This window comes from Neopsephotus bourkii, unplaced genomic scaffold (assembly GCF_033783945.1).
Source record: "Neopsephotus bourkii isolate Nb327-2 ecotype Australia unplaced genomic scaffold, CSIRO-AGI_Nbou_v1 NB_333, whole genome shotgun sequence".
Lineage (NCBI taxonomy): Eukaryota > Metazoa > Chordata > Aves > Psittaciformes > Psittacidae > Neopsephotus > Neopsephotus bourkii.
The window spans coordinates 623,459-646,976 of NW_026900839.1; the positions used below are offsets into that span (position 1 = coordinate 623,459).

A 23,518-nucleotide genomic window follows, 5' to 3' on the forward strand; every position below is an offset into this window, starting at 1 on the left:
ATGATTTAACTCTTCTGGGCACCTTGGACGGTCTGGAAGGAAGTTCCTACCCCCAAGTTACTGCAGCTTTGCTGTAATGGTTCAATGTGTAAATCCCATATTTTACAGGCCACACCAAGGACTGCCTTCCTGCTCATTACTGCTGTTTGTTTCCTTGGAGGAAACTGCCTCATGCCTTCCCCAGGTTAAGAAAGAATATAGTACAATACCAGGTTTCAAAACCAATCTGGTTCTTGCCATATTCCATCACTGGAATCTGATGTCATTCTCGATAGTTCATTCCCATGATGCCTGATAGGATATTCCCCCACCTTACCCCTTTGGAGAACGGGGGTTTCCCTCTAGATTAAGAACGCAGATACCTTGTGCTGTGCTCTGCAGTCCCCAGTTCCTTCCAGGGCAGGCAGTGGTCACTGAGAAGATAAGAGACCCCAAAACCAGGGCAACAAAAGCACTCAAATAAGCAAATGGAAAGTCAGATTTTCCTCTTTTAATAGGGCAAGAAGAGCTGCAAGGTAAGTAAGGAACCAGCCATCTGTTTAATGCCACGTTCTATACTGCTTTTATTTAAACACAGAGTAAGATCTGAATGCCGCTCAGTTGCGAGACAAGGACAAGCAATGCCACTTGGCTACTCACAGCGCTGTTTCAAGCCTGCCCCTGCATCTGCGCCCCGACCTGTGCTCCCCAGCTCGATGGAACAGATGTTTCAGGTTTTCCAGGCACATCTGTGATGAATCACACAAAGCCTGGCCTGTCAGATGTGTGTTATCCTCCCTGACACACAGCTTCCTCCCTCGGCAGCTCGTGACCCATAGGGAAGCTGGTGAGTTTTAGTAGTTGATTATAAAGCCATGCTGAAAACAACGGCAGTCAGAAGATGCTGAAGATCACACAGGAGGCAACAAACTTCATGCAATAATCCTCAGTGCTAATGAGAGAAGATGCGATCACCTGGAAACGGAGCAGTTTTCCATCCCTTTTTAATTGCAGCTATCCTCACACCTGGGTATTTCATGCTGAAAACCATCAACCCCTCTGAGCCCATGCTGAAGACAGCCAGAATGTGACCTCTCAATAAAACCCTCTGTCGCAGGATGTCCAACACCTGAGGAAGCCAGATGGAGGAAGAAAGCAAAGCCATCCATTCTACACCTGGGAAGCATCAAATAAACTCATACAAGCTTACCACTGCAAACCCCATCCACACTCTGCACTAACACAAGTTTAAGGAGGTTCCTGCTCTATGATTGAGTTATGGACAAAGCAATAACTCGCACACAAGCTCTCTCATCCCTGTCACGCCGCCTTGATTTTAAACAGACCCAGTCTCTCCCACATCTGATCCCTCAGCAGCTGTTTTCCCTTCACTCCTCCCCAAGCACATTTCCCTAACCCAGTAGCTTTTCCAGATGAAGTGTGGAGGGTTGAGGGGTACCTCAGTGTTTTCCTGTTTATCAGAGTGATGTATGAACAGAGGAACGTTGAAGCAGAACATCAAGCAACACCCCTCCAAACCGCAAGAGATCTGCCACGTAAGCTGCTTATCCCGCAGTTATTGTTGCTTCCCTCCAGCCTCAAATTCTTTCTGTCGGCGAAAAAGCCCTGAGCAAGCAAAATTTAACAAGAAGACAATGGTAGGAATTGTAAAGCAGTGTTAGAAAGCCCAATTCATTGTAGCTTACTTTAATACCTATGCAGTGAGCTCAAAAGTGAAAGAAACTGCTAACTCTTTACAGTTCTGTTCCGCCTTCATGTCTCTAAGCAAGCATTAATCTCAGCTATTCCCGTGCAAAGTGGAGTGGATCCCCCAGTTCAACATTAGGGATAAGACAAAACAGGCACCAGTAACTGAGGCCATGATTTGGGGCTCTAACTCCTGAGGTCTTGCAAATGATCCTGCAGTGAGTTCAGAGATGGAATTGGGCTGCTGCTGTTCATCCTATCCTCCTTGCCCATGGCCCAGGCCCATAGCAGGGGTGTCTGGATGTGGGATGTCCGCTACAGGGATGCTAACAACATAAGCAGGAGAGAAAAGGTGATGGAACAAGGATGTTAAGGTAATGGTATATTTCATCAGCCCAAATATGAACTGCCACTCAGAACCAGAGGTCACTATATGCTCTAGTGGAAGGTGTCCCTGCCCATGGCAAAGGGCTGGAACTAGATGATCTTAAAGTCCTTCCCAACCCAAACCTTTCTATGATCCCCCAGAGAGTAAAACCCAAGAGGTCTCATTCACACCAGCAGCAAGGTAACCTCTTGAATAGCTATTTCATGAAGTTGGACCCACTGGATGACATAAAGCAGCTGCAGTGTTAGAAAAGGCATCTTCATCTCCCTGCCTCTGCACAGAACTGTAGCTCTACATGCAGTTATCCACTAGGGAGACAGGAGAGCCATTACAGCAAAAGGGCAGCACTGGCAAAAGAACAAATGGCTTTAGACCTTACGAGCTTTGATATGAAGTTTGATCCGTTCATGAAAGGGATTTGAGGGATGGTTGCCTGTGACAACCGATCTTTAGGCTCAGCAATCCCTCCCCTGGCCTGTTCTGGCCCTGCATTCTTATACCAGAGGAAAAAGAAGGGCAGACCCCAGGAAAGCTGTCAAGCAAGGGACTGACCTGATAACGCAGCCGGGCTGCCGCTTCCAACACATGGTCCTTACCACAGCTCACGCTTCACAAGGGAGGATCCCTTCCTCAGGGACTGCAGTGATAGACCAAGGGGTAATGCGTTCAAACTGAAACAGGGGAGACTGAGCTGAGCTCTTAGGCAGAAGCTCTTCCCTGTGAGGGTGCTGAGGCGCTGGCACAGGGTGCCCAGAGAAGCTGTGGCTGCCCCATCCCTGGCAGTGCTCAAGGCCAGGTTGGACACAGGGGCTTGGAGCAAGCTGCTCCAGTGGAAGGGGTCCCTGCCCATGGCAATGGGTTGGAACTGGATGGGCTTTAAGGTCCCTTCAACCCAAACCAGTCTGGGATTCTATATAACCAGTTCCTCTGAATGATGCTTGACAGCCCCACACCCTACTGAACCTACACTCATTTTCCCAGACACCCCTCCACTCCATAGGCCTGTTTCTCATTACCAGTGTATGAACACTCATGAGTCTCATTCCAGTTACACCAGTAAGGACTCATCAGTTCCTCACTCATACAGCTGGACTATGCCACTGTGCCTTATACACAGACTGACTGAGCAGGTATTCCAAACACACGGAGTATTGCACCATTCAGTCCCTACTCCCATGTCTAACAGCCACAGCAGGCTGACGCCTACCACTAGGCACTGGGTGATCACTTTAATTAGTGGCTTGTTTCAACACAGCAACCAAGGTGTCAGAAACTAAAAGAGAACCACTTAGAGTTCAGAACTTCAAAACACCGACAACAAAACAGATGATCTATCACCACTTGCTGGCATCCTTTGAGAGAAAGGGAAGCCTGCTGGTATACATTTATACTGAGGGGCCTCTTGAAAGGATGCTCCATTGCTAACTGATGAGCTGTAGGCACAAAGTGTCTGAAATGCTTGAAATACGAATCTTCATGCCTACACGCTGCACTGTTTGCCAACAGGACCACTCACAGAAGCATCCTGCACTTTCAACAAGCTCCTTCCATCTCTATTAACCACTTACATTCCCCCACTGCACATTTAACTTTCTGGAATCCTCTTCAATTGCTTCCTGATGGGGACTGCAGGTTTGGAAAGCAATGCCATTAGCAAATCAGCCCTCAATATATGTATCTATCCACATAGATATACCTGTGTATCTTTTAACTGCACTGGTTCCACACAAAGGCTCTGCTTGAAGACAGAAGTTACCTTTTCCACCATGAAAAGATGCTACAGACAGAACCAAGCACCACCAGAAGCCATGAAGCTGGTAGCAGCAAGCAGAGCTGCAGCTCCAATCTTAACCTGCTTTTCCCTTTAAGTGCATACTTTAGAGTGAGGTTCCACTGTCAGCTAGGACTTGCAGCCCGAACCATGGTCCAACACTTGCATTTCCAGTGATCATCTCTAAAATCAGTAGTGTTACATGAGCGTTAATCAGAGTGGAGTAAACCCCAGTGATTTACTGCATGGAAAACTCCCTTAACTACAAGTGGGTCCACACTGAGTTCAGGTATTTGCTCCCCTGAGAGGATGGAAGAACAGATTTCTCCCCCTGCAAACCAACCAGTTCGTGGCTCTAGACACAGCACCCCCAGCTCTGAGCTGTCATTAAGCTGCACTACACTCCAGATTTGGGTTACTACAGCAAATACCAGGCTATAAATCACGTCTTCAGAGCCCCAGTGATCCAGCAGGAGGGAGGAAAGTGTTAAGAGTGTTGGTTCAGGATCACGTTGATCAGTAACTAGGCTGTCAGTCATTGTGTCTGCCACACATGGACTGCTTGGAACAGATTCAAATGAAAGTTCAACAAGCCCCGATAAGATGAAGAGTTAAAAATCTCCGTGTTAGGTTCCAAACCTATGCCAATTGTCCCCACAGGAAGAGTTCAAAAGACAGGCAACCAGAAACAAATGATTAACCAGGAGGTAACAGGTCAGCAGAGCCCACTGCATCACTTGTACGGCATGGAAAACATATAGAATCACAGGATGGTTTGGGTTGGAAGGGATCTTAAGATCATCCAGTTCCAAGCCCCTGTCTAACAATCAAACTTACTCCTTTCCTACTAGATTGTCCTGCAGCTCTTCCCCAAGAGGAACAATCCAGCTGACAAGGCTTTGGAAGGGATAACAGGCCAGGTTGCTTCCTGAATTGCAGCATTCCCTGGGTGCTGTAGTACTGGATGTGTGCATGGTTTCATTTACTGCTCAGGAAAACACTTCACACAAAGAACTACACCCAACAACGCAGGTAAACACCCTCCTTTTGGCCTTACGAGAGGTACTAAGCTCAGAAAGAGAGATACACAGATTTCAGATGACATTTGACTTTCCAAACAGATCCTCTATGTGGGACAAGGTGAAAGCATTACAAGATACAGCCACTTCCCTGCGTCCTCACAGTCACAGAGCGGTTTGGGTTGAAGAGAGCTTTGGTTATTTTCTCTACTTAAAACCATGCAGGGCTCTGAACCTGCACTGCCCTAACTCAGAAGGAAGCCTCTGCTAACCCAAACAGCCCACACTTGTGCCTTCCTTCAGAAAAGGCTCGAGAGACAAAGCAGCAGGACAGGTTTTGGATGGCTCATGTTCCCCTCATCCATCAAGCACACGCTGCTGCGCAGCGGTCTCATAACTGAACCCATTCTAATTGTCCAGCACACCAGAAAGCTTTTGCTGTGGTTCACTTGGCATTTTGACTGTGGTTTGGTTACTCACCAGGCTCAGCCAGATTTGCCCTGACATAATCCATAAACCCAGGGGGGCCCAGAGCAGGTGCAGAGCCTGCAGCCTCCCAGCACCAAGGCAGGCAAAGCTCACTGTGCTCTCAAGGCACCATTCCATAGGAGTCCTCCAAAATCCCAGCCTGGTTTGGCTTGGAAAGGACCTTAAAGCTCCTCCATCTCCAACCCATTGCCATAAACAGGGACCCCTTCCACTGGAGCAGCTTGCTCCAAGCCCCTGTGTCCAACCTGGCCTTGAGCACTGCCAGGGATGGGGCAGCCACAGCTTCTCTGGGCACCCTGTGCCAGCGCCTCAGCACCCTCACATGAAAGGTTTTCTTCCTTGTATCTGACCTAAATCTCCCTGTTTAACTTTGAACTGCTTCAAAGCGAACAGAGGAATCCTCCTCCAAAAGGGCTTTTGAGCTATTAAATGATTTAATTACTGGGCTCGCACTGGTTCTGTTCAGAAGAGATGCAGGTACCTGCAACTTACTCTCTCAGCATCTCCATCCCATGGCTAACAGATCCCTGGGGAATACAAAAGAGAAGCTGCCAGGAACCCCACAGCCTTCAAGCAAGCACCATCAACGTTAATTATTACAGAGACAAGGCAAGATAATAGAGAGGCAACAAAGCTTTGGCAGCATCTAACTCACTTTCCTGCTGCCCTTCAGAAAGACTCCTAATGAAAGAAGATGGAAATCCCCACTGTATCCTGCAGATGAAGGTGACCTTGGGAAGTGGCAGAGAAGAAGAAAAGAAGGATAATGCACCACTGCTTAGTGCCCAACAGACCAGCTCCCTCCAGCCCTGGCCTTCCACCTAGTAGCAACCATTGAGAAACAGGCAGGTCTAATTGAATGCCAGCGCAACCGCAGCTATCAATACCTACCCACTAGCTTATTTCCCCCCTGCACTGCTCAATCTGGAAAGACTTCAGCTACAGACATTAACCCAATTAAAGAAACTACTTATTAGCCTTCCTTCTGCCAACAGATTATTACAGCTGCAATGAAGTTGCAAAAGCTGGAGGCTGATTAACAGCGAATTTGGGAAGTAAGTTACACAATGGTCTCTGTTTGGCATTGAAGGAGAGATAATACATCCCAGAGAGAGACTGAAGCAAGAATATCCCAGCAATCAGTAGCCCAAAGAACGGCTTCTTCCTAAGATAAGCCCTGTTAGTCTGAGGCTTGCGTTGGTTTGGTTTGGTTTTTCCTCCTCATTTTGACTTGACCTTTATGGAACGACAAGCCAAGACTGAACAGTGCTGCAGAAACGCTCCTTATCTACAGCCTGCAGGATTCCATCCGGATCTTCAGCTCCGAGATGACAACTAAAAGCAACAAAATGGAACGTGAAACTCGGCTTTAAAAACCTCCCAGATCTCCTCTACCTAAATTCACTTGAAAAGGTCGAAGTGAAACTTCAGTAATTCCAGAAACCCCAAACCTTAACACTGGTTTTAGCGCAGATATAAATGCACAAAGCTAGGGATTCAGCGGTGATTCACACACATTCGTTATGTGCTACTTAATTGCTGAGGCAAAGAAAACCTCTACAGTCATCATTTCCAAATGCCAGCATGGTTTTTGAGAGTCATGACTGGAGGTTGTGGAAACATGGGATAAGGACTGTAAAAGAGTGATTGGATGAGTTGGGAAAATCCCAGCCGGGTTTGGGTTGGAAGGACCTTAAAGCTCATCCAGTTCCAACCCATTGCCATGGGCAGGGACCCCTTCCACTGGAGCAGCTTGCTCCAAGCCCCTGTGTCCAACCTGGCCTTGAGCACTGCCAGGGATGGGGCAGCCACAGCTTCTCTGGGCACCCTGTGCCAGCGCCTCAGCACCCTCACAGGGAAGAGCTTCTGCCTAAGAGCTCAGCTCAGTCTCCCCTCTGGCAGGTTCAAGCCATTCCCCTTGCCCTGTCCCTACAGGCCCTTGCAAAAAGCAGCTATAGACCTTTCAAATAAAGCTTTCTGAAAGCATATGCATGATTTCCAAACGCACCTTGCACGGCTCTGGGTTAAAGCTCTCTGCTTGTTCAAATCTACCAACGCTTCAGCTTCCTCCTTTTCATCTCGAGCTGAAAACCATTCGCATCGGTTTTGAGAGATTTACAAGTTTTAAGGCCTCAGACTCCTCTGAAACAAAAACTGTACTCACCTGAAAAGAACACAAATAATGGGAGGACAGGGAGGAGGCTTCATGCCCACAGCGAGCAGGCAAATTCTCTTTGAGAAGCTCTTATGCTCGCAACGAAAGAACGTTCCTCTAAAGCCAAGGCAACAACAACAACTAAAATCTATCATGTCAAATGCCACAGAATAAAAGCACAACTGGAATTGTTAAATCAATACAACTTTAACTTTGTCCGTGTCACTTCTTCATAACAAGGTGAAAGTCCAGTTATACAACCCGCAGAGTTAATTCTGCATGCTGGATGTGATTTAACAGTGGGATTTGGGATCAGAGCTTTCTGTCCCCGTGCTCTCTGAGCATCCAGTCTGTTTATGGCACATACTTTTCATCACATCTGGAGGTGCAAGGTAGGGATTCCTGCAGCAAAAACCAAACCCCACATACTTCTGTGGATTCCATTCTTCCAGTGTCTAAGCCATTACAGACTGCAGCTACAACTCTAATACAGGGAAAGGAAACCTACACAGAGTGTGCTGTGTGACACCAACGCTGCAGAGAACCAACCAAGGTTTAGTGAAGCACAACCACCAAAGGAGAAGAACGCTGCCCAGGCAGAAACCCACCTTACTACACAACCAGCATCCCTGATGGGGTCAGGAGGCGTATGTGACACCACCTTCCCAGGCAGACAGGTCACACATGTGCTTCTTGGGCTCTCAGAAATAAGCATGTGTTTAGAATGGCAAAATCCCTCTTTGCCTTATCTTGTGCTGCTCAACAGAGAGGATAAATCTGAGCAATGCAGTCAGCATCAAACATTTGTCTAAATTCACTCTCAGCCCTAAAGGCCTAAAAGGAAACTCAGGGAAGGAAAGCAATGGATGGAAAGTAATGGAGATAGGGCTGCAGGAACAAGGGAAGGAGGGAGAAAAGGGTTGGTTTTATAGTAAAATGGAGGGGGGGGAATGTTAGTTGGGTGGTTTTTGGTTTTATGTGTTTGTTGGGGACATGGCGTGATTTATTTCTCCAGCTCCCTCTCACTGCAATTCAGGTAATGAAAGACTTGAGCTTTGGCAAAGATCCCCTCCTTAGCCAAAAAAGAAAGAGAGAAGAAAAGCACCGTGATTAAGCTTACAGGAAACAAAGCTAATCAAACCTAACAGTAACAAAGGGCAACAGAAACATGCTCACTGTATCACATCTTCCTTGCTGGCCAGGAGCCCAGATTTCTCATTCCATTTTCCCTCTCCCCCTCCTCATTTCCCAATAGCATTAAGAAGCCCTGGCCCGGGCTGCCTGGCTTTACAAACTGTGCTTGTAGGAGGTCAGCTTTTCATGAGGCCAAAACCCCAGCATGTGGAAAGCGTTAAAGGCTTTCACGTAGTAGAGGAGGTTCTTAAAACTCCTACTGTTGGACTCCAGAATCCTGGAGCTTCACAGATCATTGGAGGTTTCTGAAGCACAGAAAAGGGCAGAGTTAGCAAAATAAATCAGGAGTTCTTGGGGGATGTCCTAGAGCCTTACACAGGGAGAGGCACCAGGCACTCAGAGTTAAACAGGGAGGACTGCTCAAGCTGCAGGAGGAAGGAGCTGGTTTATAACCTGGAATGTGCTCTCCCTTTCTTCAATGGTTAGGGTCTAGAGGCATTGCACAGAACAGTTCCGTCTGTGGCAGGGATGTTGGGAGCACTGAACGTATGTCTGGGGAAGGGAAAGAGAGGAATCACTCAAGTGTTCCACCCAACAAGCACAGTCTATCTCCCTATGGCAATCAAAGCACTTATCAGCACCTTTCCGATGCCAGATCTCTTCCTGCTGTACAGGACTGTGGCAGCCTGAACAGAAACAATCTCCCCTGCCAATTTTCTATATACCAGATGACCAGAGCCAGTAAGGATTTCCAAACCATCAGTACCGTCCACATTTCTGATGCTGTCATTCACCTCCTAACACATTCTGTATTTCTTAAGACTCCAAGCTCTTAAACACAGCAATTCCTCAGGAAACCATCCCTTTCACATACAGCTCCCCAGAAGAGAAACTTTAAAAGTTCACATTTGCAAAGAAAAGGGGAATTGAAAAGGATTTCATCTTGAAAGATCTAAATCAGAAGCAAACACACTTATCAATACCCTAAGAGTCTTAAAAACTAAGGGATGTAAACAGCAAGAGGCTTTTGGTGGAACATACCCAATGTTTGATGCAACACTACCTACGCCTTCCTCAGGAGACTAAAAGCAAGGAGTGAAGCAGTGTGTTGAACTGCTTTACTGCAGTGTGGGATGCTCTGAATGTAAGCTCTACTTGGGACCACGTCAGAGAGACAGACAGCAGAGGGAACCCTTCTACCCCAAGCAAAACACATCAACAGCACAAATGAGGGACCCGATTCGTACTCCATGTACCTGAAGACATTAAGGTGCCTGACAATGCCTTCTATCTCTCAGCAGGAAAAGGAAACCCTCACTATAAACCCACCATCATACACATTATATGGCTATGGTCCGGATTTGCAGCCCTCCTCCTACCTGCTGAGCGCTGTGCAGAACAGGCCCTCCCCTTACCTGCTGCTGTGATAAAAGCAGATGTCTACCCAAAAACCCCATTACCATCACCTGTTCACAGCCATTAGCATTTTTATGCCCTGGGAGTTTGACTTTTATCATCTACCTGAAACATTTTCCTTCCAAATACAAAATAAAAGGGGAAATAAACCAAAAGCAAACGTAGCAGATTGCTGTTTGTGATGTTAAATGTGTCTTGAAGCACACAGCTCACAGAGATGTTACACTCACAAACTGCCTTAGTTTCCCCTATGGCACAGCCCCTTTAAACAAAAGCCCCTCTTCTTAACTCCCCATTCTCAGTTTATTCCACAATCTGTGTAATTCCTGGGAGTCTTCCTTGGCAGGACCAACCACCTCCACCAGCAACCAACAGCAATCAAGCACTGCTTCTTTTTTACAGCTGGTTTGAAACAAAAACGAGTGCATCTGTCTGCCGCAGTTGTTATTGTCTTGTTCTCACAGTACAGTTACAGCAGCATATTACAGGAGATTCAGGCCTGAATAATGTATTTGGGGGCTGATTCTGTGCCAAAAGAACACTGTAGACGCTGCTCGTACGGTGCCATCTGGGGCAGGAAGCAACTATTAAGGCCAATGATCTGTTGTGTAAGAAGAAAGTTAAATTTTATGCTCAGTGTGGCAGGCAAGACACATTAAAAGTACACTTCACTCGCTGCTACCAGATGATTTCCTTTCTGCTGGTGCCCAATCTTATACCCCCAAACGGCTTCTTCTATCAAACCCCTTGACTTTACATCATCTGTGAAGGAACTGGAACCTGCTCTGCACTGCTAAAGCACTCCCCATCCAGCCCCCTGCTCCTCAACAGCTCAGAGCTGGTTCTTTACTTGCAAATTCAGAGAGAACTGCTTCGACACCCTTTGAAATGCTAACCTCACACCCTGTGCAAACACACATGAAATGGCATCACCTGGGACAACACCTCCCTTACAGCCCCGGCTCTGTTAGCCACATACCTGTCCCTGCTTCCCTTCATGGCATGTTTGTAACTCAGCTTCATTCCCCCTCCCTAGGATAAGGAAGCAATGTGGGTGCTGAGGAGAGAAGACCAAGCAGCAAGGCAGAACATGCTTGTTCTCCAAATGTAAGCAAGGCACCGATCTGGCAAACCCTAACTGTGAGCAGCCTGTGCTGGCTTCCCGTGGGTAACGAAGGATAAAGTCTGGCTCAAAGACACGCACAGCATAAAAAAGCCAATTATGTCTATGCCATAAACTTCAAGTTTAAACACAGACGCTGAATTAGCTGCAAAATCTGCTGGAGTTTCACTGCAGTTTGCTGTGTGACATCTCAGACTTCAGCAACTGCAGTCAAACCTCGCTGCTTGCCAAGGGAACCACTTGTCCCCACATCTCCATCTCTTCCTAAAACCCCTTTAATAAGAACTCCTTTGTCTGCTCCATACAGGACTGTTTAAAGGTTACCATTCCTCCTGCATAGGTAAGAAAGAGGGAGTAAGCAGCCCCATCTAGAACCCTCCTGAAGCATTTATTCAGCACTGACTGGTCCAAAGAGACCTGCATTGTATTGTCCCCTTCAGACCATCCTGCCCCTCCCACCACACAATACCACCACAGAATGCCATGTTCAAGCTTAACACAAGCCTTTAACTTCCCATAAAACCAGGCCACTGATTCCTGGATATCTCAGGTTAAATCAAGTGCCTATGGGATGATCTCTGTGCAACACTACCGCCACTATTATAAAGGACATCAAGGTTGATCTCCCTGCTTTGCCACAGGGGTTTGGTCTCACTCAGCTCTTGGAAATACTTCAGTTCCACACCCAACAGTGCTGCTGTACATTAGGTACACAATCAAAGATCATGAGGTCTCCAGGTATCAGCTGTGGGTCTGAGTTAGTACCACAAGGAGGATTACGTAGAGAGTACTTCTCTATTAAAGCCATTTCAAACATCAGACACCAGGCAGGGTTATACAGAATAACCTAGGGAGTTACCCAAACATCACAACAGTCGCACTGTTCTAGGACCCGATGTCCCACAAACACCATACAAGTTCTTTATTCCTGCCTTTCTCAGAGCATCATCAGGATTTACAGCCTGTCTTCAGTCACTAAGGCAATGGGAAACAAACAACAGTAAGGCATGGGTGGAAAAGAGTCTTGCCAGGGGAGGACACTCAACCATGACAATAACCTGTACATCTCATCTACCTGAGAGTCACAGGACCTTAGGACTGATGTCTGAGTATGGGATAATATCTGATAGCTGCTACTACAAGCTGGTGCCTTTTCTTGTAGGGAAAGGAAAATACAGAGTTAAGTATAGAGCTGTTGATGAACAAACGCCTTTTACTCAGTCTATGTACCCTTTAGCATAGATGCAAAAAAGGAGAATACACATTAACAAAGCAAAATGCCCCATGATGATGAATGACAACCAGAAGGCAAGGAAAAAAGCAATGGAACAAGGAGTCACAGGAGCGTTGTGTTCTCTCAGTGGTGGAGGAGGACTCGGACCATATTGTATCAGGCTCCCAAATGACCCTGGCTTAGCTCTCTAGCTTACATACCTTTCACTACAGAGCAGACACTGTCCTTGTTGGCTCTCTGACAGAACTCAGTGCAATTGCCTAATGGCCCTCTTTTGCTTGCACCAATATTTTACCCCTATGTCCCTCTAAACTGTCAGAGAAAAACACACAGGGAGTTTCAATCCTGTAATATGAAACAATAAAAACCCCCACCAGAGTGCAGAGTTGATTTATCAGCCATGCCGAATGCAATTCTGGAGTCCAGCTGGCACAGGGAATACCCCACCTGGTTTTATGCTCTTCACCTATGCAGGTTCCTTAGTCAGAAACTCCAAGAGCCCCGTTTCTGAGCTGCTGACACTGAAAATTACCTTTACAACAGTCAAATAAGACAATTGAAAAGGAATTCTTTTATTCTCTTAAGAGAAAGCTTTAGAGAGAAGTTTAAACCATATCATATTAAGCCCTTTTGCTCTTTGATTTTAATTGCTTCAGCTGAAACCAAGGCACACAGGTATGTAGAAGTGTATAGTGGTCTTTGGAATTGTAGCCAAAGGCATTAATCGGATGACCACGTATTAGTGGCCCTGAAAGTGAACAGCCAATGTAAGAAGGCAGCAAGGATTTAAGAGCCAAGCAACATACACCTTCAGGATAGATCAAGTTGAAAGAAGAACCTCAGGAAACAGAAGCAAAAGGAACACACATGGTATATAACCATGAAGCTGAACAGTGGCCCAAGCTTGTCCAATGAAGCTGGCAGTTCTATTCAGCTGTAAGGTCTGCAATCAGATCTAGAGATAAAGATAACATAGTGTATACCACAGTTATACCTTTATGTCTCTTTGAAGACCTTTCCAAACCTTCTGGTTTATTACTCAATAAAATGATGACATTTGCAATAGGTTTAACAGTTAAAACTTTGGAAAACAAGCCAGATCACAGCAAACACATCCCCTGAACATCCCTTACACACGAGCTGGTCTCTGTAAACAGCTTTCACTCCAGTGCCACTTAAAGGTAGGAATATCTCCATCTGAGCCCAGCTCCTATGAGCTCAGAATTTCATTAAGTCCTTTGGCTTCCTTATCCTGCTCCTGGTGAGAAGCACGAGCTGCATTCCCGTATGCTGCCTCAGCACCCTGCTTCACCTTAAAGCCAACCATATTAATGTCATGTTCTCCCTCCATCAGCCACACGCTAATAAAAAGAAAGGGGGGCAAAAAAGGGCAGCGCGTTCCCTACAGAAGAGTTTGTTATGCAAATGAATTGATGGCTTCACTTACACAGGAAAAACAACTCCCTGCTGCCTCTGCCCAGCTCTCAAAGGGGCTGAAGCCCAGTCAGGTATCTGCTCTGCCTGAAGAAGAAAAGGCTCGAGCTATTCTTTGTAAGTCCCTGTTTTACCAAGAACAAACCCCTCCAAGTGTAATAGCCAGGCAATGGAGGCACTAGCAGCAGCGAGCAGAGATGAAATGAAAAGAAGCAGTGGCTGTTTATGTTGGCAGCCGCATCAAACTCTAATGGAAAATTTCAGCTCTGCCTGCATCTGGCCTAGAACAAGTTATTAGGGAAAAAGGTTCAGCTTTCAAACAGAAAGAGCCTTACGGAGCTTGTCCCTTTCAGAACGCTCCCGCAGCAAAGACAAGGCAGGAAATAATATGCCTTGACTACGCAGTGTATTAATATCCTATCATTAGGGGAATATACCATCATGTAAGATGGATTTCCTTTGGGAAAGGAGGACAGTGATAATGCCCATGCCACAGACACCATCTCAGCTATTGGTACAAACAACTTACACCACTAAATGCAAATATTAGAAGCCAGAGCAGGGCTAACCAATCCCTTGATACTAACGGACCGCAATACGTCTGCCTCATTATGCCCCTCTTCGGATCAAAGGGAAACTGCTATTTGAACAATTATGTCGAGGGAGAATCTTTACCTTTAATAAGCCCAGGAGAGCCTTGCACAAATATTACTGAGGCTGTTTGTTGATGGGAACAGTATACAGCCTGTCCTCGGGGAGGACAAACACCTTGCCAGCCTGCACATATGGTAACTGCAGTGACCTTTCCGCTACTACCCATTTGCACTATATTTAAGAGCTACTCGGGAAGCCAATATTGTATATTATGTAACACAAGATTAAGCATTAATGAGGCAAGAATCAAATTGTTTATCTAAACCCCAATCTAAAATTAAACAGAAGTTTGGGCTGAAAGCTCACACTGCACTCGTTCTGTCTCCTAACGTTAACAGAGCGCGGCTTATTTAGGCTCTGAGCTCAGTCCCAACAGCATTTAATTGGGAGAGAAAGAATTTACTATCAGGAGAGAGCCTATTTTGCCTAAAAAAAGCAAATGTGATGCATATTTAGTTCTTACGCACACGAATACAGCACGTTGCAGGTAGCTTGATGTAAGGAGAGCAGTTGATATTCATGACTTCTGCTCACGCTGTGTCTGAAAGCTAAATACAGAAGCACCCACCCAGACGCAAGACCTTTTGATGGCATTCTGTCATCTCTTGCTAAGCAGCCAAACCAGAAATCACACACACACCAAAGGTACCTATGTGCTCAGCAGGGAAATCCAGAACAGAATTAACCCCAAATCTGTGTGCCTCCACAAAGGTGCACTCTCCTCTTTTGGGGCTTCTAGTATCAAGGAGCTTCAGCCTTACGCAGACAAGGGGACCATGAGACCGTGGTCACCATCACTGCACCATGAACCTGCCCTGGAGAACACAGGAGTCACTGGAGAACCTCAAAACATGCAGGTAGGTGTCACCCCCTGTTTGGAGAATAGGTGGAAGAGATCAGAAGTACCTGGGCACAGTGTCCGGCTTGGAGCACCCTGCTCCAGTGGAAGGTGTCCCTGCCCCATGGCAAGGGGTTGGAGCTGGATGAGCTTTAAGGTCCCTTTCTTCCAAACTGTTCTATAATATTCTATGGGTATCTTATGATATAACATGATGTTATTCCTAAGCCTATGTAAGGTTGCCAAAGGGACCATCACCTACATCCCTCTCCACTTCTAACAAAGCAGTACAGAACCTTTGAGTTCCACTGGTCAATCACCACACACAATGTGACACAGAGCAGGATGGAGGAACTCCAGCCAGAGTAAAACCAAACCTGTTTCTTCTGGGCCCATGGCTTAAACAGCTCAGGCCAAAAGCTGCAGTTTAGAGCAGTATTTCAGGGCGAGCAGCACATGGGCAGCCGAGGGGAACAGGACCCAGCTCGAAATCTGAGCACGCCAACACCGTGACTTGGCATCCTCCTCCTCCTCCTGCTCTGCCTGCACATTACTGCCCTGCACAAGCTCACGTTTCCTCCATGTTTCTATTTACTTTCTGCACGTCACCAACACAGAGTTAAGCTATTTGCAAGAACACAGTCAGCCAGCTCCCGACCTTGGAGGCATTTAAGTACATTTATCTCAGGCCTATCACAACGCTTCTAGAACTCTCAAATTCAAGGAGCTCAATGGAATCACCTCAAGAATTCAGAGCAGGAGAATTTTAAATACTTTGAAAATCCCATGTTATCACCAAATTGTAGCAAACTGTGCTCAACTGGGGGGGGGGAATAATTAAGTATCATATTTAAAGCCAAATCAGATACTTCAGGAACCTTGCTGCCAGCTGTGTACTCTGCATTGGCACAACATGGGGATTCAAACACAAGTTGTTAATGAAACCTGTCCATGTCACATGGGAGCCTCCAAAACTTCTTTCTTGGCTTCCTGAGCAGAAGAATCAGGAGCAGGACACAGTTGTGCCATTCCACTCTGGCTATAACCAGGAGAAAACTATTGCAGAGGAAGGGGAAGGAACAAAGCTACATGGGAACAGAGCAGATACACGTAAGGCAGAGTTCAAGGGAAACCAAAGGAAGCTGCAGCAGATTTACTGAAGTTCACCTACATGGAGGCAGTTTCCCTCCAGAGTATCAGAAGGTTAACACTTACTGATCCAGCCTTACAACTGATGGCTTTCCTTGTCCCATCCAGCACTCCCACTTCAGGGCAATGCTCAGGGAAGAGCTGATTCCAATTCCTCTGCCTCTTGCTTATAAGAGCTTGAAAGGCCTGCCACAGCTACCTACAGCCATGTCCATCAGGAACCCCTGTGGGACATAGGCTTTGAAATGAACTGGATGAGTGAAGACCTAAACACATACACCTTTGAAATGTACTATTTGCTTTCATAAAGATGCTTTTTTCTTTATGATTATTCATTTTGAAGAAATAACTTACAAAGGAATGTTGAAAAGATACATTAAACTAGTTGCCAGCTGGGGTTAAACCGCAACAGCTAGTTAAAACACACACTGACAAATACAGGGTTTCCTTTAGAGATACTGCACATTAACTATGGACAGGGAATAAAAGCAGCAAAGGCACAACTCAAATAGGACATTCCTTAACATGCTTGTGAAACCTCAATATAGGATGGCCTAATTCTCATCTCTTACCAAGCTCCTTTACACCTTCCAATAATATAAAAGTAATCCAATGTCATATTCACCTCTGTATTGTGACTTCCTGCACAGTAGCTTCAGCCTAATAGAATAGGCCTGGCGCCTACAAGGGTTTTGCATTCCTGTTGTATCACTTCTGCTATTGCAGGGTTCCAACCACAGGGCTTAAGGTGATAGTAGGAGTTGTACCAGTGTCTAGAAAAACTATGTATTATACAAGAAGCATAACAACAAGGAGACTAAACTTTAAGTGGGCTTTGCAGGGAGGCAAAACCCTGATTCCCCTCCCACAGCCTCCAGTGACTATGAAGGTAAATGTGCAGGATGCATTGACCTGTAGCTGGGTTTCCATCTAGGACAAGTCACTTCAAGAATGCCCCACTCATTTTGCAGACCTTGGGAGTTGTTGCAGTGCTTTTCCATCAGTATACTAACTTTTAAGGCTTCACCTCATGCTAATATGGTGGCGAAACAGGAAAATAAGGCCTTTTTCCTAGTCTTTCTGGAATTGCTAGCATGTTACTTCACACTGCAACAGAAATGGCAGGCAAAGTATCTGAAATCATTTAAATCCACAGCCTTGTCATTAACATTATTCATTATCCCACTTTAAGGAAGAAAAGCAAAACTCGTTACCCAAATATTCTTTACTGCAGCCTTTATTCTGCATGTCTTATTACAGTGAAACTGGGCTTTGGCCTGAAAAAAGATTGGGAATGAAAAGAAAGCAGAAGCAAGACCTGTGGGCAAAAATAGGAAACAGAGATTCAATAACCTATTGCAGGTCAGAGGTTATTTGTAGCTCAGTTACCACTAGGGGCTAAAAACGCCTGCTCCAACCCATCTCCACACTGCTGCCCAGCTGCCCAAAGGATGTATTGAGTTTGCTCTATGCTGAGTTTAGACCTCATGAAACAAAACTGGAACACCTGGAAAAAGAGAGCGTGTGTGAAGTTTCACCTCACTCACAGAGCTGCAGAACTCGGACCAAAAGCCTTAGGCCTGATGTCCAAGTTCAAATGTAGAAGTCAAACAGTACCAACAGGGTCAGGCACTTGCCCCCAGCTCTTGGCTCTTTAGTTTCCCTTTTCCTTTCCCCTGAAAACTGGATTTTCTCTATCACAAAGAGAGATTTGGTATTTGAAAGCACTGTTCCCAGCTGCTGTAAATCAAACTTTAGATGAGTCCTTTTGCCGCTCAGTAACTTTACCATCAGCAGAATTCATTTCTGAAGTAAACCCCAATTTGTCCTAAATACCCTCTTAGGAAATACTCTACAGAAAAGAGGAACAGACTGTTTAAACGGACTATGTGCTGGCTTGTCAGGTGCTGCTAAGAAGGAACTATTCCAGCATTCCTTCTCCGCTGTCATCTTTCCAACACTGGGCCTTCATGCCTCAAAAATCCAACAGCATACACCTGACAGGTAATTAAGTTTTCCCATGTTTCCGACAGAACCAGTGACCATATACACCACCTGAGGCACTCCAGGAATCACTTCACCCTCCCCTTCCCATTCGCCATACGTGGTGGTACTATTTGCCATCAAAGATTCTGTCTCACAAGAACATCACAGAAGAGAACGGGAGCGACCTGCAGCGAGTGACAGGGTTTAAAACACTCTTAGAGTCATTCTCTTCCCCACTGAACACCCGAATTACCCACACACAAAGTCCAAACAACCAGCTATGCTCTACAGGAATAGTTTCCAGATCACTCACACATGGCTAGAGAACAGGCCAGCTCCGTTTCCATTCCCAATGCACCACAATATGAAAACCGCTTTCCCAAAGCACCCTCCCAGCAGGGAAACGACACCTGCAGAACAGAAACCGAAGCTTCCAGAGAAGCTTGGCAATTAGGACTAATGGGAAAGTAACCAGATTCCCAAGGCTTCCTAAACCCTCTTTGCCTTTGAAGGAGTCAACCACTCCTCCCTGTCCATCTTCCTGCTAAGCACTCGCCAGGGTTGCCAGCAGAATGACAGTCACGAAAGCTTTATGAAGTTCAGTGGAGCAACGACCCACGGATCCATCCAGAACCTAAGTCACACACTGCAGGGCCACGAAGGGTTAAACACCAGCACCCAATTCTGCAGGTCACAGGAGCAGCACATCCCTCCGCCTCCCAGCTTCAATTAGATCTTGTTTTGTTTTAGGCTTTCTTTAATTACCCAGTGCCGTTCCAGCCCGACTGGGCGACATAAATGTATTATCCCATCATAATGTCAGGAGGTAAAATTAGATTCTGGTCTCCATAAATACACTTCACCCAACCTCGGTGCCTCCCGTCCAGCAATGACGACTGCTTTATGTAACCTACAAACTGCACTGAGAATTAGCAGCTCCCTTCTCCGGCTGGGGATTGCTCTGCCGTTTATCTGAAGAGAAATTCAGCTCTTGGGAGGGGGGGGGAAGGAAACAGTTTCGTAAGATCGAGCTCCGAAACAGAAAGAGGAAAAAGCAAATTGCATCGAGTGCGAATGTACTCACGGTCTCCTTATTGGGCAGCAACTCCTTTCGGATCCTGAAGAAGTTCTTGCCGTACTGCCTCAGCCCCTTAATAAAGCGTTTCTGTGATAAAAGATAACAAAAACAGCGTGTCAGCAGAAGGGAAGGGAAATAAAGGAGATCTTGTTCATCAGCGCAACGCTCTCAGCTTAGGGTCCGTCGGTGCGAACGGATACCTACGGAGCAGCCGACAGCGGGCGGGGGAAGGCAGCTCTGAGGCGATGGCGAGGGATTCAGAGCACATTCCCTTCCATGTCAAACTTCCAGCGTCTGAAGCTCAGTAAAGTCAGCGCCAGAGCCGCTCCTCGCCCCGCACCGCCGGAGCGCCCTGCCGCACGTCTCCTCCCAACTCTTATTCCTCAACTAACAGCGGCGGGCGAAGGGAAATGCGCAACGTTGATTTTCTGTGGGGAGGGGAGGGGAGAGCCGCGCCGGGGAGGTGCCGCTGGGGCTCAGCAGCGCCGGCAGCCGCCAGCCCCTCCGGTTTCTCCCTGCCCGGGGCTCGGCGGAAGACCCCCGCTCTGCTCCCGAGGCCCCCCTCGCCCCGGCGGAGCGCTTCCTGCCCTCGCCCTGCAGCGGCGGCTGTGGCGGCGCAGGTAGAGACCGCGGCGGCGGGCAGCGAGCCGAGCCGAGCCGAGCCGAGCCGCAGCCGAAGAGCCGAGCGGAGCCGAGCGGAGCAGCCGAGCAGCCGAGCAGAGCCGAGCGGAGCCGAGGGCCGGGCGGGAGGCGGCGGCCGCCCAGCGTGTGATGGCGGCGGGGCTGGGCGGCGCGGCACCCGCGGGGCGCGCCGCAAAAGGCGGCCTGGATCAGCGCTCCCCCCCCCGCCCCGGCCCCTGGTTCCGAGCCCCGGGGAAGCCCCGCGACAGCAGCCGCCGATCGGAGGCCGAGCCGGGGCTCTGCGGCGGCCCCCGGCCCTGCCCGCTGCCGCAGCCGCCCCTCGCGCTCGGGTCTCTCCCCGCCGCAGCGCCCGCTTCCCAAGTGACTGCTCCGGATGGAAGCGGCGCTCCCCGCGCTCCTGTTCTGTTCACGGGGGCAGCGCCTGCAGCACCCCTCAGCCCGCGGAGCATCCCCATAGCCCGTTTCACACCTGCACTCAGTACCAAAGGACCAAGACCAAACCCAAAGTGTCTCTTTCCAGAAGGGCCAGGCCCGAGGGTTCCCCTCCTTCCCTATAAACACAAGCAAACCCAAGCTCTGTCTGCAAAACAGGAGGGATGTAGGGTAACAGGCCCTGAGATCAGGAGGAAGGAGCTAAGAGTAAATAATTCCCTAAGAAGAAACACACCCCAAGTTGGCTGAATTCATTTTGGACCACACCATCCTGGAAGCATCTCCTTGAAGGAGGTGGGCAGGCAGTTAAAGGCTTCCATACTGTGAAATGGATCAGGAAGCCCAGAAAGGGTAGCCTGCTACTGAATAAGGTCCCCCCACAACGCTGATGAGTGAGCAGTCTCTTTGGAACCTCACACACATTATTTTGCTCACAAAGGGATCTATCCTTACCTAACCCTGGCCCTCAAACCAGCAAGACTGCTAGGGTTCGCCAAGGACATGCCTGGGGGCACAGAGACAAGAATGAAGCACGGGTTGTGTATGCTTTGGGATTCCAGTCCTTTCCAGTGTATGACTTAACTCATTCCCATGTACTCCCTTCCAACCAGGGAACAGAGCACTCCAGGGTAAGAGTTCAGGGTTGCTGGACAAGCAAAATCATACTAATGGCAAGGTACGAGCCCCCCATACCTCATACCACTCCCAGCATCCCAAAGAGCAGCATCAGTCCTGTCTGCAGCTTATCATAAAGAAAGGAGCTCTACTAAAGCGAGAAACACGTAGAACCAGGCAGTCCAAAGGGAACACACATTCTGAACAAGGCAGCTCAGTTCCTGGCTTTGACATCGGTGCCTCGTGGGCTGTATCAGAGATAGGATGCTTTTGCAACATCAGTTAAGAGAGCATATATAGGAGAAGGCAGTGTAAAAAGCTATAGGGGAATAAGACAAAATCAGAGCCAGAACACTCCAGCCACGGATGGAAACCCACAAGGAAATAAAGGAGAGAAATCTGGTCCTCTGCATAAAGTGAAAAGCCCTGAATCCCTATTGCCCATTGCACCAAAGACTGACTATGGTCTGTCTGAACTCTCAGGAGACCACTGCATTTCTAAGATTCCTTTGAACCAAACTATCTTACATGTATTTCGTGCTGTGATTCAACACTGTTAAAACATCCTGTGACAAACTGGTGTCCTCTGAACTCACATCATGTCAGAAATGCCCACTGGGAACGCAAGCCTAGCGTAGAGCCTGAGTAACAGGATCAGAGGGAGCTTGAAATGCTGTTCCAGATGCCCAAATGTGAAGTGAATCCTTCTGGCATTCTGAAACGCTGGGCAGTTGTGCTGCCACCTTCATGGGTTTCATACAGGATTGCCACCAGGCCATTGAGGCAGTGCAAGACAGCCAACTTGTTGTGCCTCTATGGCAAGGCAAGAGAGAGCGACTCCTTAATACACAGAGAACAACAGAACACAAGAACCAGTTTTAGAAGCTTTGAAAGACATTCTAAAGCTTAACAAAATTATAACCTGTTTAAAACAGCATCAGATTTTCCTTCCTATTCCAGTCTTCCATTAATTCAGGCCTCACGTCCAGTTCTCCCCCTTTGCTGCTGCAGGAACAGCTACTTCTTCAAGCCAAATACACCAGAGGCCCCAAAATGCTGTGAAATATAGAAGAACTAAATAGTTGCACATGAAACCCAAGTGACCTGTTGCTCTCCTCCATCTCCCAAGGCAGACTGCACAACAGAGCTGACGTTTCCCCTCCTCTGCACAAATGAACATGCATCCGCTTCTGTGTCTGCGTTGTAACGGTGCAGGAGATGCTGCATGACTCACAGAAGGCAGCTGAGAGTGACAGCTGCTGAATTAAAACAGTCTTAAGTCTCGCAGTACAGAGCAGTGAGGCTCAAACCTATGGGGGTGTGAGGGAAGACGTGAGAACAAGTGGAAGCTGCTCTAGAGAGCAGCGGTTTCAGTTTTAAAAGCCCAGGATTTGGAGTTTTAAGGCTCAACATTCCTATTTTAGCACGTGTTTAACTGTAAACCATTACTTCTGGCAGAACTCTGTCAGCATTATTGTCTGCACTGTTCACTGAAGGCAAACTGTACCACAATTAAAACGATGCTATGCATAATGACAGTCACTGCTGTGAAGCAGCACTGGCAATGCCATGGCACGCTGGGTCGGTCAGTGCTGACAGACAACGGGGTTGTCTTTTACCAAGCGGTTACCATGGCTATTGACCAGCCAGGACACAAACACCAGTCAATAATACGAGCTTCCCCAATGAAACCTATGAGATTCTGCCACAGCCTACTACAACGTGTAAACAGGGAGCTATAAATAACCAAGGAAGACCAAGGAACGAGCCTGTTAATGTTTGCATATGTGTTACTTGCAGGTCCCATATTTTATCCCAAGAAACAAATACCATGACAAGATACACAAAGCCATTATGTTCTGACTAACAGAGCTCAGATGGCATGTTTATCAATGCGATGATAATGCCATTGCAAAGCTGTAGTTAAGGTTATGCGTCAGGGTTTCTATTATCAAGAGATTACAGCTTGGCAGGAGGAATTTGCTGCTGCTGCATGCTGAAATCCAGCACCCCAGGATTTAACTGCTGCAAACTGAGGTGCCCAGCTCAGATTCCTGCTTTGCTGCAGCACTATGGAATAAAGCTGTTTCTGAAAGGGTGCAGGAATAACATCCAGCACAAAAGCTACCTGATCATTCAATTGAAGCGTTTCAAACTGAAACCTCCTGGGCTCCAGAAAGGCAGGATGACTGATAAAACTGTACATGCAGAACTGCTACTGTCTCTTCGGAGGTGATGCTTCAATCAGGTGCAGATCAAATGGATGTTCTCCAAG

General features: G+C 47.3%; 1 protein-coding gene across 9 annotated transcripts in view; it reads right to left on the reverse strand.

Moving 5' to 3' along the window:
- Positions 1-23,518, reverse strand: part of RERE (arginine-glutamic acid dipeptide repeats) — a 223,344-nt gene that overhangs the window by 27,373 nt on the left and 172,453 nt on the right. For 8 of the 9 annotated variants that reach the window (XM_061347896.1, XM_061347895.1, XM_061347898.1 and 5 more), the window contains one exon: positions 19,561-19,641. The exons of the other annotated variant lie outside the window; for it this stretch is intronic. In XM_061347896.1, the coding sequence (XP_061203880.1) occupies positions 19,561-19,641 (81 nt within the window). The remainder of the gene's footprint in view (positions 1-19,560; positions 19,642-23,518) is intronic. 9 annotated transcript variants of the gene reach the window in all.